Source organism: Lepidochelys kempii, chromosome 18 (assembly GCF_965140265.1).
Source record: "Lepidochelys kempii isolate rLepKem1 chromosome 18, rLepKem1.hap2, whole genome shotgun sequence".
NCBI classification, from domain to species: Eukaryota; Metazoa; Chordata; order Testudines; family Cheloniidae; genus Lepidochelys; species Lepidochelys kempii.
In genome coordinates, this window is record NC_133273.1 from 12,237,970 (window position 1) to 12,254,206 (window position 16,237).

The 16,237-nt window shown below is 36.9% G+C and overlaps 1 protein-coding gene across 8 annotated transcripts in view; it reads right to left on the minus strand.

Annotated features, from left to right (window-relative positions):
• Positions 1-16,237, minus strand: part of VPS13D (vacuolar protein sorting 13 homolog D) — a 197,534-nt gene that overhangs the window by 139,144 nt on the left and 42,153 nt on the right. For all 8 annotated transcript variants that reach the window (XR_012155549.1, XR_012155551.1, XR_012155552.1 and 5 more), the window contains exons 27-36: positions 15,158-15,368; positions 13,496-13,667; positions 12,161-12,273; positions 11,465-11,674; positions 8,241-8,506; positions 7,890-8,023; positions 5,877-6,032; positions 4,900-5,128; positions 3,969-4,043; positions 2,871-3,077 (exon numbers count right to left, since the gene is read on the minus strand). Coding sequence is in view for 3 of the 8 variants with exons in the window: in XM_073316658.1 (XP_073172759.1) it covers positions 2,871-3,077; positions 3,969-4,043; positions 4,900-5,128; positions 5,877-6,032; positions 7,890-8,023; positions 8,241-8,506; positions 11,465-11,674; positions 12,161-12,273; positions 13,496-13,667; positions 15,158-15,368 (1,773 nt within the window). In the remaining 5 variants the exon portion in view is untranslated. The remainder of the gene's footprint in view (positions 1-2,870; positions 3,078-3,968; positions 4,044-4,899; positions 5,129-5,876; positions 6,033-7,889; positions 8,024-8,240; positions 8,507-11,464; positions 11,675-12,160; positions 12,274-13,495; positions 13,668-15,157; positions 15,369-16,237) is intronic.

Here is a 16,237-nt window from a genome sequence, read left to right on the forward strand (position 1 = left end):
CACACTTAAACCATTCGGATTTCTTTTGATAAAAGAAATGTAGGCTCTCTTTAATGAAAAAAAGAATCTATTCTACCACAAAGAAAGCATTTTGAAATCACAAGTCATAGACTAAAGCCAGAAGGGACACTGGGTCATCTAGTCTGATCCTCTCTATATCACAGGCCGCTACCACTACCCTCAAGAATCCGCACACTAAACCCAGCCACTGAAATTAGACCAAAGCATTGCAGCCCATAGCATACTATACTATTATTTGCACTGGCTCAGAATAGGACAGACCGATGGGCACCAGTGCCTGAGGCCACAGCAGCCATGGGAAAATGATTAAGTGAGATATATCCAGTTAATCCTGGCAAGTGACCAGCACCCCTATGCTGCAAAGTCAGGCATATATATAACCAGGTCATTGCCAATCTGACCTGGGGGAAAAATTCTTTCCCAACCCCACATACGGCTATCAGTTAGACCCTGAGAATATGAGCAAGAACCAGCGAGCCAAGAACCTGTCAGAGAAAACACTCAGTGCCATCTCAGAGTCCTGACCTACCCCATCCATTATCCCATCTCCAGCAATGGCCATCCCTGGTGCTTCAGAGGGACAGAAACTTACAAAAAAAACAGAATATATTGGGGGGAGGGGAATCCTATCCTGACATCTGCACGTGGTCAGCTGAAACCCTGAAGCATGAGCTTTTCGGAACATGTGACAAACTGGAAGCGAGCCCCAGGGCTCCTGAGCGCCCTGCCCCCTACCATTCATCACAAGTAACTCTGTCATACAATCCCACTCAAATTTATACAGCTCTTTCTTAAAACAAAATTAAGTTGATTAGCCCCACACAACTCCTATTGGCCTTAATTTATTCATGGCCAGTTTATCCCCATTTGTTCTTGTGCCAACATTGTCCTTCAACTTAAATAGCTCCTCACCATTCCTAGTATTTAATTACTCCCACGTATTTCTAGAGAACAATCACATCCCCTGTCAGCCTTCTTTCTGCTAAACGAGCCAAGCTCTTCATGTCTCTTCTCATAAGAGAGGCCCTCCATTCCCCTGATCATCCTAGTAGCTCCTTCCTGCACCTTTTCCAATTTGAGTTCATCTTACGTGAATATGAGTGACCAGAACTGCACACACTATTCCAAATGAGGTTCTACCGGTGCTTTGTACAAAGGCATTAACACTTCTATATCACAACTGAAAATGCTTCGCCTCATACATCCTAGGATCGCATTTGCTTTTTCCATAGCCACATCACAGTGGTGACTCATTGATCAGAGGACGATTACCAACACACCGAGTTCTCTTCTCTTTCACTGCCAAACTATGAGTCCACAGCTTGTAGCAGAAATTATTATTAGACTAAGTGCATGACCTTGCACTCTGTACAACTGAATTTCATCCAATTTATGTCACTTGGTCTTCAAAGTCCATCCAGATCTTCCTGTATAATATTCCAATCCTCCTCTGTATTGACGATACCTCCAAACTTTGTATCAGCAGCAAATTTCATTAAACATGCCTACTTTTTGTGCCAAGGTCATTAATAAAAATATTGAATAAGAATGATCTCAAGACCGATCCTTGAGAAACTCTACTAGTAACCACGCTCCAGTCTGACAGTTTATCCTTCAGCACAAACCATTGCCTTCTCCCCTTTAGCCAGGTCCTTATCCATATTACCGTTTTTGTACTGATCCCCACACCTTTTGCAATTTAACTAATAATTTCCCACGTGGTACCTTGTCAAATTCTTTACTCAAGTCCAAATATATTAGATCACTGCACTTCCCTTATCTAAAAAAATCAATTATTTTCTCAAAGAAGGAAATCGGGTTAGGCTACAATCTACCTTTGGTAAACCCATCTTGCATTACATATCCCTTACCATTTAACTATCCTTTCCTTCACCATTTGTTCTAAAGCCTTGCATACTACTGAGGTCAGACTGACAGGTTTGCAAATGCCAAGATCACTTTTTCCCCTTTCTAAAACATAGATAGAAAACATTAGCTATTCGCCAATCATAGGATACTACCTTGCTACCAGGCTCGCAATCTCATGAGCCAGTTATTTCAGTATTCTTAGATGGAAATCATCTGGTCCCCCTGATCCGAGTGCACTAAGCTCTTCAAGTTTTTCTTCCACCTCAGATGTGGTAATTTCCATTTCTAGACACTCATTTCTATCAGCTCTACTGCCTTCATGCACCTATTCCATATTATCATCCCTACTGAAAACTGAAACGAAGTTTATTCATTTAGTTTTGAGGTCACACCTAGATTATCTTTAATCTCTTTTCCATCCACACTCCAGAGTGGCTCCACCGCATCCTTCCTTATTCTCTTTTTATTTAGAGAGCTAAAAAACGTCATTCTTTTATTTTAATTTCCTTGACAAGACCTAATTCAGCTTGACTTTTTAAAAACGTCTCTTTATTCCTACATTCTTCCTCACCTTCATGATGTAGCTTTCTTTGCTGATCAACCCTTTTTTCCATTCCCTATAGGCTCTCTGTTTACTCCCAAGTAAGGAGGAAGGAGGATGGGCGCAGCATCTTCCTATGATTTTGTTCAGTACTTAAAGCAGAGCACTAATCTAAGTTATTGCTTTTAGGCACTACCACAATACAAATGAATAGCAACACCACCGCTATGCAATTTTAAAATAACTTAATCAACGCCACTTTATTGTTGTGCTGTGCACTGACATCTGCTCTCACATATTCCTTTGTGGAAATCACATACACAAACAGTTTCAAAAATCTTATCTGGCCCTAACAAAGGGAAACCCAAGCTATAAACATAAGTAGAGGAATTCTTCAATTTAGGGAAGTCATTAGAGGACAATTAAGAAAAATACTCACGTGAAAAGGTTAACTCAGCTAGGGGAACATCACAGTCCATGCAGTCATCAATGAAACAAATGCATATGCTTTCTGCTTTAATCTCCACTCCAGAGATCAGTTGAACTGGCACAGTCCCCTGGCTATCTCGACGACCAGAGGCTAGCGAAAGGGATTTCAAAGGTTCGGCATTCTTAAACAACCAACTTGCTGCTTTTTTCAACTGGCCTAAAAAGAGATCAGCAAACAATCATGACATTTGCTATGCACATTATTTCAATAGAACATATTCATACAAAATAACCCTGAAAAGGAATCAAATGAATTCCCAACAAAACCAAAAAGTTATAGCAAAATGTAGAAGTGGTATAAGGTTTGTTTCATTTAAGAAAAACAAGGGAGATTAAGGTTAGGAAATATAATGGCACTCTTTTTTATCAATACAAAGTGATCTTTTAACGTGTCATACTGAGAAGCAACAAAGTATTTTGTTGGATTAAAACGTGACTGACTATACATGAGAAGGAGAATGACAACGTTGAAGAAACAAACCAAAAGAGAATTTTGTGCCTTAAACTTTAAATTTCTTTTCCAGGTTTTGTGTGTAAAAATGAGGAAAGAAAGCAAACCATTTAACAAGAAGAAATGAAGAGCATGAAGGTCAGTGTGTGTAACAGGGAAGAAGTAGGTGCAAGTGAGAAACACAAGCAATGTAGAAACTGATGAGAATTTCTAGATAAAAAAGAATTTTAGGATGTGGTGGGAGAAAATATACTTGATTCATGTAACAGCTACAGAGAAACTGACATCACGCTAAGTGGTAATTTGAATAAATATATTACCATAGTGTCTTTTAAAGTAAGATATGTCATTCAGAGACAAACTCAAAAGAAAAGAATATTTAGGAGACAGGGAAGAACTAGTAGTAAGAGAATGAAAATATTTAAAGGATCTAGTTAAGACAACTATTTTTTGATGACTGCAAGATGGAAAATTGCTACTTTCTATTTTGTCTATATATCAAGTGACTGCTAATTTGTATGTTTTGATGTATTAAGAGCCAGGCTCTCATTTACCAAAACTATAATTGCAAGTAATAGAAAAATTATTTGGAATTACCTTGGCAAATCAAAAGGGCTTTACGACAATCATCCATACCAAATCCCAGTTCCTGAAGTCGAGCCAGCTGTACCTCTGTAATTAGAGAAACTTTTAGCCAAACATTTGTCCCCAGGTGAATTAGTTGCTTTTCTTTTTTGTTTTTGGTTTTTTGTTAAAATGAAAATTATTATTGTTCAAAAATTAGTTTCCCTCTACAAGTGGATCAATTCTGAAAAAATAAGTGATTTCTACTTAAAAAACAACAACAAAGCATTAGGATTCAGGGATGTTTTAGGCCAAACGTTGTATTTTGTTTAATGTTTGTGAGTTAGAGCCCAAGCTAGATTTCAATTCCAGTAGGGTAATTTTAGTGTATGCACTTAATTTAATTCTGTACTAACAATTCCTGGATCCATACATCAAATCCTTCTATGCTGTGGGGCATTCCTCATCTACTTTCACATCTCCCCCATAATGCCTAAGTACCGTAGTAGAGAAGACAGAGTCTATTTCCTTGTTTTCATAAAGTTATACTCCTAACTACACTCAAATTTTAGAAACAAAACTTTAACAAAGCCTAACAGTGAAATGTTGCTAGCAGGGAGGGAGAGGCTGGTGATGCTTATTTTTAATTATAATTCTCAATATAAACAATTTAAAAATACAGTATTCTCCTGCAGTGATTGCAACCTAAGCATTACTGCATTCTGCTGAATTAGGAAGGCAAATTACTGATTAAAATTGACTGAAGACTAACATTGACTGTTCTATTTTCACATTACAAGAAGAATGAAAGTTTCATCACTACTTGATGGCATCCATCGCCATATCACATTTTATATAATCAAGCTACAACCATCTGTTTTGCTAAAAATTACATCTGGCTTTACTCTGCAGAAGCCTCCTTAAGGCATGGAAAATGGCTTTAGTCTAATAGTGGAATGCATACCAAGAACAGGATCCAATATGTGTTTAGATGTGTCTCTGTTTTCAGATGTTGATGATGAGGTCTCATTTTCCCAAGATGAACTGGAAAGATTATTAGCAGCAGTGTCGGGCTCCAAGACACAGGATTCAGGCACAGCAGCACTGGTCTGCCCAGGGATGGACTTTGCAATGGCCAAAAACAGCTGAACATCATTATAGGACAGTCTGATGTCCAGTGCTTGTAACTGAATCTAAATGAAATTTAAAAATCCAAAATGATTAAAGCTTTTAAATTGACAGTTTTTCCATTAATTTCTCTTTTGCATGTTATATATTGTAGCAACACACTGCCAGGATGAAGATAAGAATAACCATATCAAAATCAGATGTTTATACTGGTTTCAAAGCCTTCATACTAAAAATGCCAAGTTTCTGTCATTAACCAATAATATAGTAATTTTAAATATCCAACTACAGGATAAACCATCTGAACATGCTGAAGAACCCTAGATATTAGTATGTTCCTGTCCAGAAAGGGATTAATCAAAATCCCCGATCAGGAGAGGAATTTCTGTTTGGATTTCAAGGGGCTGGGGGGGGAACTCTAAATGTATTTCCTACAAACAAATGTTAAGAAGATGATCTACAGAAAAATAAAGTTATTCTTTTACTAAAAACTTATGGCCAAGAGCCAAAAGTTATAGTGTGACATCTCGTGCTTTCTGTCACAAGTTTTTTTTTCCCTATTGATGTCTGAAATAAATGTATTGAATACCCCTAAAAATACCACCAGAAATCACTATCCTTACCACTAAAAGTATGTTTCTGGCTTGTCTGCCTCTTCATTTTATCTTGAAAAACAATTTGGTCTTATTCTTTTCTTATGTATATGACAAAGCATTATTCTGAATTCCCAAATGTGATGTACCAGTATAAAGTATTCTAGATTATTACGACAATGCCCATAAAATTTGCTTCAGTTACTTTCTTTGATCTTACCTCTAGAATGGGTGGGAAATCTTCACTATTGAATGCATCCAACAGTCCTGAGCCACGAGGGTAGGATGAATTCCCTACAAGTTCCATTTGAATATGTACAGGATCAATGATGGACAGTGCTGTGTCCTGCTCATTTCCCAGTCGGCATGAAAAAACCTAAATGATTGAAATGAGTGCAAATCAAAATGCATGGCTACGTATAGCTCATGCAAATTTTGTTTCTGCTCTCAGCTGCCAGAATGAAGCTCTCAACTCCCCTTTTTGTCTGTAGAGGGAGCAGATAGGTTTTATCAAATCTATTTTTAAGGAAGTCTTTCCCTTTTACTTTCATTCTTAAATTCACGGACACCATTTCATACAGAAACTATGTAAGCTAAAAGCTCAAGAGGATTATTATTTTAAAGATTTTTGTCTGAATTTAGGGCTTATGAAAGGGGGCTGAATTAAGGCCTCCTGACACGGGAGTAATCTATGTCATCCACAAAACATGACAAAGACAAAGGCAAGGCAAGCTTCCCCCACAATGCCCTATCAAAATGCCAGATCTATAGGAGCCACTATCGGTAGGTGGGGGGTAGGCAAGAAACTGGATCAGTCTTCATGGCTCATTCAATCCTTGGTCTTTGCTGAAAATATCAAACTGGCCAATTAGCGTTGATTGCAGTGGTGATTTTTTCACATGGACATTTACCTACTGCAAAGCAGATTGAAACCAAACAATTTCAAGCATCAGAGGGGTAGCCGTGTTAGTCTGGATCTGTAAAAGCGGCAAAAAGTCCTGTGGCACCTTATAGACTAACAGATAGTTTCAAGTATGCCACCAACAGCCATCAGATAACTAACCGTCATGCCTCACATGACCTGGATTTGAACTGGTGACCTAGATGAGAAAAAAGAAAAAGGAGTACTTGTGGCACCTTAGAGACTAACCAATTTATTTGAGCATAAGCTTTCGTGAGCTACAGCTCACTTCATCGGATGCATACCGTGGAAACTGCAGAAGACATTATATACACACAGAGACATTGTCTTCTGCAGTTTCCACGGTATGCATCCGATGAAGTGAGCTGTAGCTCACGAAAGCTTATGCTCAAATAAATTGGTTAGTCTCTAAGGTGCCACAAGTACTCCTTTTCTTTTTGTGAAGACAGACTAACACGGCTGTTACTCTGAAACCTGTCTAGATGAGAAAGGCTCTTATATCCACCCAACAGTTAAGTAAAAGTGTTTCAATTGCAGTTTCTTTTGTCATAATGATACTATTAGATTGGCAAAACCTTCCAAATCCCAAGCCTGCAAGGAATCTCAAATATGTTATCAGATAACATTTCTAGGTCTTAAATGCAAGAATTTTATATATAATATTTTTAAAGAGGAATCAGAAATTTATAACCCTCATGTATCTGAGGAATCAAAACTCAGATCAACTAGCTTCAAATACAAAAGTTATATTTTATTCTGTGGTAAACAGTTGGAATCAGTGCTATTGCAAGGTTAGCAACATCCCCCAACCACTCCAAAGCTAGTATGCAAACTAAATATATACAAATTAAAGATACAAGAGTTCCCTACTTCATACTATACATAGGTGTTCAGAAGTGAAATTTCCACAGGTTTATATGAACAAAGCTTAACATAAAAATCAAAGACACATATATAAAATCACTGAATACCTGAAAAAAATATCTGAGCAATACCATTGCAGACAACAGTCCTTTGCAAATTCAAGTTTAAAGGTTAGGCCATTGAGAAGATGTATCTGACTGACAGTTTGGTGAGTTTCCAGCCAAATACTTTAACACTGTGGCAGAAGCAGTGCAGAAATGGCCTTTATACTGCAATGGGTTGAGAACATTTGATAAGGATATTAACAGGCTACGGTAACAAAGCACTCCAGAGACAATTTTTAATATATTCTGTTTGTCACAGCGTTTCAACTGAAGGTTTAATAGTATAGCATCTTAACCCAACACTAGAATAAATGCTTATAAAATCCAAAAAGTTTCATCTTACCTCAATGCCAAACAAACTACCAGAGAAAGGACGATCCACCAATTTGGGCTTGTACGTGAGGACAGTGGTTCCTTTCAGAATAATTGCATTGGTATCAAAACAAGACATGTCTTCAACTACCACAAATTCAGTACCTGACCAAAATAAATAAAACACACTTAATTGTGAAACTTGACAACTTCATTTATACTGTTTTTAAAATTTTTAGTCGAGGATTCTTAATTATCCATCCCCCAGGCACCTGATTTACTCTGCTTCAGCATTATTCTGAGGAATGTAAACGTGACAGCTCCTAAAGACAAACAAACAGTCTATGCTCATTTGTGTAAGCATAAAACAATATATATTTACCCGTTACATTAATCTTGACTTCCAGTTGTTTTTCTGTAGTCACCTGGAGAGAAGAACGTTTTGTAACTATTCCACTCTTCACTGTTTTAGGAACTACAGTTGTTTCACTGCTGTAACTGCGTTGTCGGGAAAAAGTCAGATTATCTTGCTTTTTAACATCACTGGGAGTATGTAGAAAGTCATGAACAAGCAGCAGCCAGTCAAATATTAAAAATACACGAAGGTTATTCAGAACAACTGTGAAACAGGAGGAATCCTTAGTAGATCTAATAAAAAAAAAAGAAGAGCTTGTATCATATCAATTTCACATGCCATAAAATCTGTTCTTTAGTTCTAGCATCTGACTTTCCACCTTGGAATTAATTTTGATATTAAGGATCTATGTATCAGGTGAATAAGTAATATAGTGGATTTTATGTGAATGTAATCAGCTTACATGTAGTTTTCTCAAAAAGAAAAGGAGGATTTGTGGCACCTTAGAGACTAACAAATTCATTTGAGCATAAGTTTTCGTGAGCTACAGCTCAACGTAGCTCACAAAAGCTTATGCTCAAATAAATCTGTTAGTCTCTAAGGTGCCACAAGTCCTCCTTTTCTTTTTGCGGCTACAGACTAACACAGCTGCTACTCTGAAACATGTAGTTTTTAAAAATCTCTAATAGAGTTCCAGAAAAGTCTGTTTTTTACATCAGCCTAAGTTTGTGAGCTTGCTGTGTGCATGTAAACCTAACAAATCAAAAATCATCAAAACTTATGAAAACAAAATAAACAAGGAACAATGGTATAAATAGGGGGCTTCATGTAATTATAAATTAACTTATACAACCATCTTTATCACAATGAAAGTTTTTTGTACAATGTCAACTTTTAAATTTTAAATGTTATTTTTGACATCTGTTCGGTATCACTTCTGATGTAGTGTGTGAGAAATTTAAACCTGGCTCAGCGCCTCTTAAAAAGATTAGAGATCAATTTGTCTCCTCTCACACTCTGACCACATTTTGTAGCACAGGCAGCTTCTTTGTCATTCCGAAAAAATGCTACCCTAACTGAACTTTTTAGTACCACATTTTGAATATCCCTTCTTGATGGACAGAAAATTTGACTTAATTATCTAGAATGTCAATTATGTCTGGTCATGTTAACTGGAAAATATTTCAGGTATTTAAATACCCAGGAATCTATTTTCTGACACATTCTAAACTGTACAGTCCCTAAAGAATCATAATTCCTGTTTGAGAAGTGACACACATGCCCAGCCTGTAACAGTAAAATCCTTTCACCCTCACTGGTTCTCTGGAATATTTCCTAAGGCAAGAGCCAGGGTAAGACTATCACGAAACCCTGCAAAACTTTTTATCTAGTGCCAAGGAGATACTCAGCAATGAAAAAGTAAAAATAAATAGTGCATATGATTAGTAACTATACTTCATATGATGTGATCTCAACAAAGCTACAATCTTTAATGTTCAAACTAACTCCCCTTTTACAAAAATACCAGGGTCAGTCACAATCATTTCATATGATTATATGAAGCCCTACATTTGAAAATCTCCAGCATAACCATAATTGTTCTTGCTAAACATCTGTAGCTATTCTAAGTTAGTCCAAATAGACCAGTGTACCCTCGAAGAAGCAGAGGTGTACCAGGGGGTACATCAAGTCATCTAGACATTTGACGAATTTTACAACAAACCATATAAAAAGCACTAGCAAAGTCAGTACAAACTAAAATTTAATATGACTTGTTTATAATGCTCTGTATGCTATACACTGAAATGTAAGTACAATATTTATATTCCAATTTATTTATTTTATAATTACATGGTAAAAATGAGAAAGTAAGCAATTTTTCAGTAAAAGAAGTGTGCTGGGATAGTTTTGTATTTTTATGTCTGATTTTGTAAGCACGTAGTTTTTAAGAGAGGGGAAACTTAGGGGTATGCAAGGCAAATTAGACTCCTGAAAGGGGTACAGTAGTCTGGAAAGATTGAAAGCCACTGAAATAGACAAAGACATCAAATGTTCCTGATCCACTTTATTCTACACAGTTACAGTACAATATATTCCTTGACCCTATGTAACAAATATTTATATTTACACAGGTACCTGTTACAGTCATAAGATACAGGCCTTCAAAAAGCTTATGTATGATGAACTGTTAATGCTACAAAAATACTGTAAATACCACAAAAACTGGTATCAGTCTGCGTTCTCTAGTGACATTCATAAGAAGAGCTCAAAGCATTTTGCAAACATTAATTGAGCTGCACAAGAACACTATGAGGTATCACACTAATTTTTCGAAGTGTGAAAGAATTAGAGGTCAAATGACTTGTCTCAGCTCAGTCAGCGAATCTGTGCCAGGACTCGGAATACATCACAAGAGTCTTACTTCCCTCTCCCTTCCTTTAACCAACAAGACAACACACACCCACTCATAAAAAAATAATAAAAAGAGGTCTCATTTAGAACTCTAAATGTTGCTATGTGCAAAATACATGCTTTTTCCCTTACATGATTACATTATCATGAGGTACCTTACATTTCAAACATATAATTAGAACTGGACAAAACTCCAACTTCTGATGCTTTCAAGTATTCCAAGAGAACTATATGAACAAAGACAGCAAGTGAAAGATCAATGCCCACTTACATGAGGTAGCATGGGGATTTATTGTTAAAATAGGTTATGTAGATGAGGAGCCATTTCTGGATTTATCTAACTCCCCAAAAAAGTAAAGGATGACATCTACTGGAAAGTTATTTTAACTGCAGGTGCATAATCCCTTTGAATAAAAATTCCATAATTTAAATACATATGATATGTATGTATGTAATAAAGACTTCATTTGTAGGCAGGTAATTTTTTTAAAAAGTTATAAAATGTAAGGATAAAGAAGAGTTTATGATGAAGAAATACTGATGTTATCTGATTATAAAAGCCACTTCACCCTGAATTGCCCCTTGAAATATGTTAACTACTTACGCTAAACAATCTGTCCCATCTTGTCTTTAGCTGTGACACTCTGAGTAAGTTTCCCAGACTTGAAGTAGAGCTCTGTGTAAGCTCAAAAGCTCGTCTCTCTCACCAACAGAAGTTGGTCCAATAAAAGATATGACCTCACCCACCTTATCTCTCTTGTTGACTGACATCACTACAACAACACTATTAATTCATACGTCAATATGATATAAAGAAAAGAGCTTCTGGATTCACCTACCTGAAATGCAACTCAATCTGTATTGCTCCTTTATTACTGCTGTTCTTTGATGACTGAAAGATGCAGTTGAACACATTGGGCATGCCTAGGGTTGTCTTCTGCCCAGCATAACGAGTGTCAAATGCCATCATAGAATGTGAAACCAAGTTAACCGATTTTGTTTGATTTGAGAAACTCTCAAAAAGCAACTTGGATTTCTTAAAGTCAAACCTGGTAGGTTCAAATGAAAAGAAAAATAATTAATTGTTAAGACTCTTTCAACATATACGCCTACAAAAAAGAAGAGCCATGGACTCTTAAGTGTCCATGAAATGCGGACAGGACTTCTGTTTTTAAAAGATTAACCTGAAAGCCCTTCAACTCACAAACTGCATGGAATCCCATCTGTCTTGGAAGGATAAAGGGCAGAGTCAACCCATCTGGAATTTGAACCCTTGGGTTTTTCCATGCAAAGCTCAACTATTAAGTGACTGTTCTTATTCCAAAATACAACTTGGGAGAGGCGAGGAAATGAAGAGGTTTAGAGTAATACAATACTTTCCCATCAAACCATCTAATTCAGACTCCATCTAGCTTATGCATTCTGTACAGATATTTAAGAATCAATTTGTATAATAAATCAGCATACTTTATTTCGTTCATATCATAACATTAATAAACATTAATTCAGACTAAAAGCAGAAGTCAAAGCCATACCTGGCTAACGAGCTGAGTCCATCCTTTCCTTTAGGTTCAACCAGTTCCAGACTCACATTAACCATGTCAATAAGGAAAGACATACAGGTATACACTTCTCCACTCAACACAGTCTGCAAATGGAAAACACCAAGATTCCTTATAAAACACCTTGGTTATTTCAGATCCTTGATTTAAGAATTTTCTAATGAGCGAAATAAGCAAACATTTATGAGGTCATATACAGTGTTTTCCCAGCTAAACTTGATTAACATACTTCAGAAAAATTAAATTTTAGAACAATTGTAACCACAAACTAGAATAAATGTAATTCAGTTCCACAGTAACGTCAACTAACCTGTTATATTGGTTTTATAAAAAAAGAAAAATTTCAAATTCCTTCTATAATGAACATAATTTTGTTGCCTGAGAAACAATTTCATTTATTTATTTATTTTAAATGTACTCTCCATGCCAGGCTTTTCACCAAAGCTCTACAGGAAACAGCAACCCAATTACATTTTCAATTCCAATTAATTCCCTTCCATGGAAGCTTTAAATTTCATCTCAAGTACTAATCAAATAATTAACTAGTGAAGGAAGTGCTTTTTAAAAACAAACACTTATATTGTGCACATATTAGTACTAGGAAGGATTCACGTAATCCTGTCTAAAATCTTTGGGGAACCCTGTGTGTTTTTGGTAAATTTTCAAAAATGTAAATTTGCTTCCATGGTAGACAGGGGTTCGGTGTGCTGTGGAGACAGTACTCGGGATCCCCACAAGGTACAAAGATTAAATTTGTTATTCAGCTCCTCCTTCCATCTAACTAACGACGAACACGGATTCATTCCAGATGGTGTGCTGTCGGGTCTTTCTGGAAGGATGGTATTTGATCCTGTGCCTAATGAGTAGGGGACATTCAGGACTCTGCTGCAAGGCATCCAAGAAAAACCATACTAGAGTTTTCACTAAAACTCACAGTTTTCATGTTTGTTATAATAGTGAACACTTTAAAAAATAATAATAATAATAATAATCAGCATGCCTGTTTAAATGCCACTATCATCCATGGACAATTACTACTGTTCATAATCTCTTTTCAAAACAATTCCGAAACAAGCAGTGACAATAGCAGGTTATGATAGAAATGACACACATGCTCCCCTTTATTCCTTGAATTGCTCCTGAGACAGACAATTCCCAAACACATTCAAACAAACAGAGAGCTTCACAACCGCCATTGTTCTTCAACTAAAATTTTTACCTACCAGTGAAATAGTGTCTTTTAACAAACTCTAGACAGAACTTTTTTGCGCATGTTTTTAACCTAACAGAACTCAAAGTTTCTCTCACATGAATTCTTGGATCCTGCAGATCATAAGGTCGCATAAACTCTTCTACAGGTTCCCCAAGGTTATTCTCCAATAGTCCTCGAATCAGTTTATATTTACTCAGATCCAGAGAGCAATGGACTGATGACAGATTGCCATGAATTGATATGTCTGGAACTATATGACTCATCTCCCTACAAAAGAGAAAGAATCAATGTCTTGTCATAAAACCTTCAATTGAAATGCCTACTGATGGGGAAAAATAAACAAAAAGAAAACAGTTCCACAGAAAGAGTTCCACCTCCCTGACTGAACTGCAGCATCTCTCATCCAGCTATGGGTTTCAATAGTATATGAGAAGATGGCAGATATTCTTCCATCTAAGACATATCACCAATTTAAGTGACAAATCATAGGCTCATTATTGTGTTTAAGTGTTTTAAGGTAAAATTTTCAAAAGCACCTAAAGGACTTAAGTGCTGAAGTCTCATTGAAAGTCAATGGGTCTGACTGAAGCACCTAAGTCACTTAAGGGCTTTTGAAAATTTTACTGTAAGCCTAAAAATTACCAAAGTTCTTGATTACTTTCTAGATAAATATAAAATAATTAAAAGAATTATAGACATTCAAGAAAATGCTTAAAGCTTTTTTTTTTTTTTTTTTTAAAAAAACACTTATTAAAAAACCCAACATGTTAAGGCTTAATACTACCCCCCTCCTCACCTTCAAGTGTTTAGTACTTTGCACATTGGCCCGCTTCCATGGTTTGGGGGGGTGGGGGGATTTGCTAAGAGCCTTGTGACTGTAAGAATGGGTTTCTGACCATCAGATGATTAGAGCTGAGTGAGGATTCTTGTTTGGAATAATTCCTAATTGGCCCTGCCTCTCCACTGCTGGGAGGTTTCTCTGAAATATCCTCTAACTCCTTCCACTCACGCTTAGAACCAGCTGATGGAAAGCAGAGTGCACTGGAAGAATAGGCCTGGAGAAACAAATAGGAGGTCAAAGTGGAACCGGGGGGGGGGGGGGGGTGTGTGGGGGGGGGTGTGTGTGTGGGTGTGTGTGTGGGTGTGTGTGTGGGTGTGTGTGTGGGTGGGTGTGTGTGTAAGGGTAATTAAAACCACTTCTGCAGTAGGAAGGAAAGTTAGTTAAGAAGGAAGTGGAGTATCCGCTGATGGGGAAAGGAGAGGGGGAAAAAAAACAGGAGAGGAGTGGGAGAAGGGTTTACTGGGCAAGTTAGAAACTTCAGTAAAAGACAATATAACTCAGCCTAAGAGCTCTTAAGTGGAGCATGGAGCCTTTTGTGAGCAGTGGTCTGTTTTTCAGAGATACTAAGCATTCAATGATTCCAACTGAAGTCAGTGCCAGATAAAGGTACTCAGCACCTCTGAAAATCAAGGAACATACTTAGGTTGTTCAATATGAATGTAAGTATTTAATCCTAGTCACCTAAATTTGATTTTTTTTGTCCTTATTTTCAAATATATGTCAAAAACTATAGTGTGAAGTGCTTCTTATCATATTTACTTACAAACTGCTGGGCTGTGTAACATGGGTAACAGTATTTCAAAATATCAGTAAAAATAGGGGGGAAATCTAAACTATATAATCTGTTGTGAAGTTAACAATATACATTAAACCACAGTATACAGAGTAAGAAATTATCCAGATAACTATAACTCACTTGTCTAAGTTTCTCTCTACTTGCAGCTTCAATCCAAAAGGTTCCGTTAAGAGACTTCCTCCTGTCTGCCTGACAAAGTAGGAAGGGAAGGTCAGATCTGCACTGGTGTCCTCCATAGCCTTAGAATACTCTCTAGAGTATCTCTCTGCAGCAAAGATGTCCATGTTCTGCAGATCAACCACAATGCAGTCTAACAGGCAGATATGATCCTCTGTAAGAGTACACAAGATTCATATATCAAGCAAGATTAAAACATTCTCAACTAATGAAACCACCTACTTTACTGCAGAAGAAAGTTGACTTTATTATGGAAATAATTCCGTTCTGTTTATGCTGCTGCATCCAACACCGTAGCATTTGATGCACATAAGCATTAACTCATAGATATTATACCATGAATTCCTCAATTATGTGGGTGCAGAATGTGTCATGGAATCCACTTCATGCAGCAAAATTGTGCACCAGAATTTAACTTTCATGTTTAGGCAAAAGTTATGTTTCTAATCCTTGTGAGTGCAAACATAACCTTAAAAACATGAATCATGTAGTAACATCTTTGAGTTTCCAGACAGAATGGGGGAAGGGAGGAAGGGAATTGTAAACTTCCCCACTCTTCTCAATGAGTTGTTAATTCTGAAACCTAGAACAAACGTACAAATCTCAACATTGTTAATTTTATCACTGCTGATCATTTAAAGCCCAACCTAATTCCCACTGAAGACAACAGAAATGCTTCCATTGACTTCAATGGGAGTTGGATTGGACACCGTTAACTCTCTCATGCCCACAAATCTCAACTGCTTATTACTCATTCCTAGAAATCAAAATCCCAAATGTCCACTATTCTGCCGCCCAAACCTTCAGCTTCCTCTATAATGCAGTTATGTCCTGCCAATACAAAAATCTGTGGCCTGAAAATACGGGAGGGCATACAATAACTTGAATATCAAAACAAACAACATAGGACCGAAAGTACTGGACACATTTTTAATTTTTTTAAATCTTAAACGAAACCTTCAATTTTGAAGTACAACTCTGTGAGCAAGCAGTGGATAGGGAAATCTATCTAGGTTTTTTTCA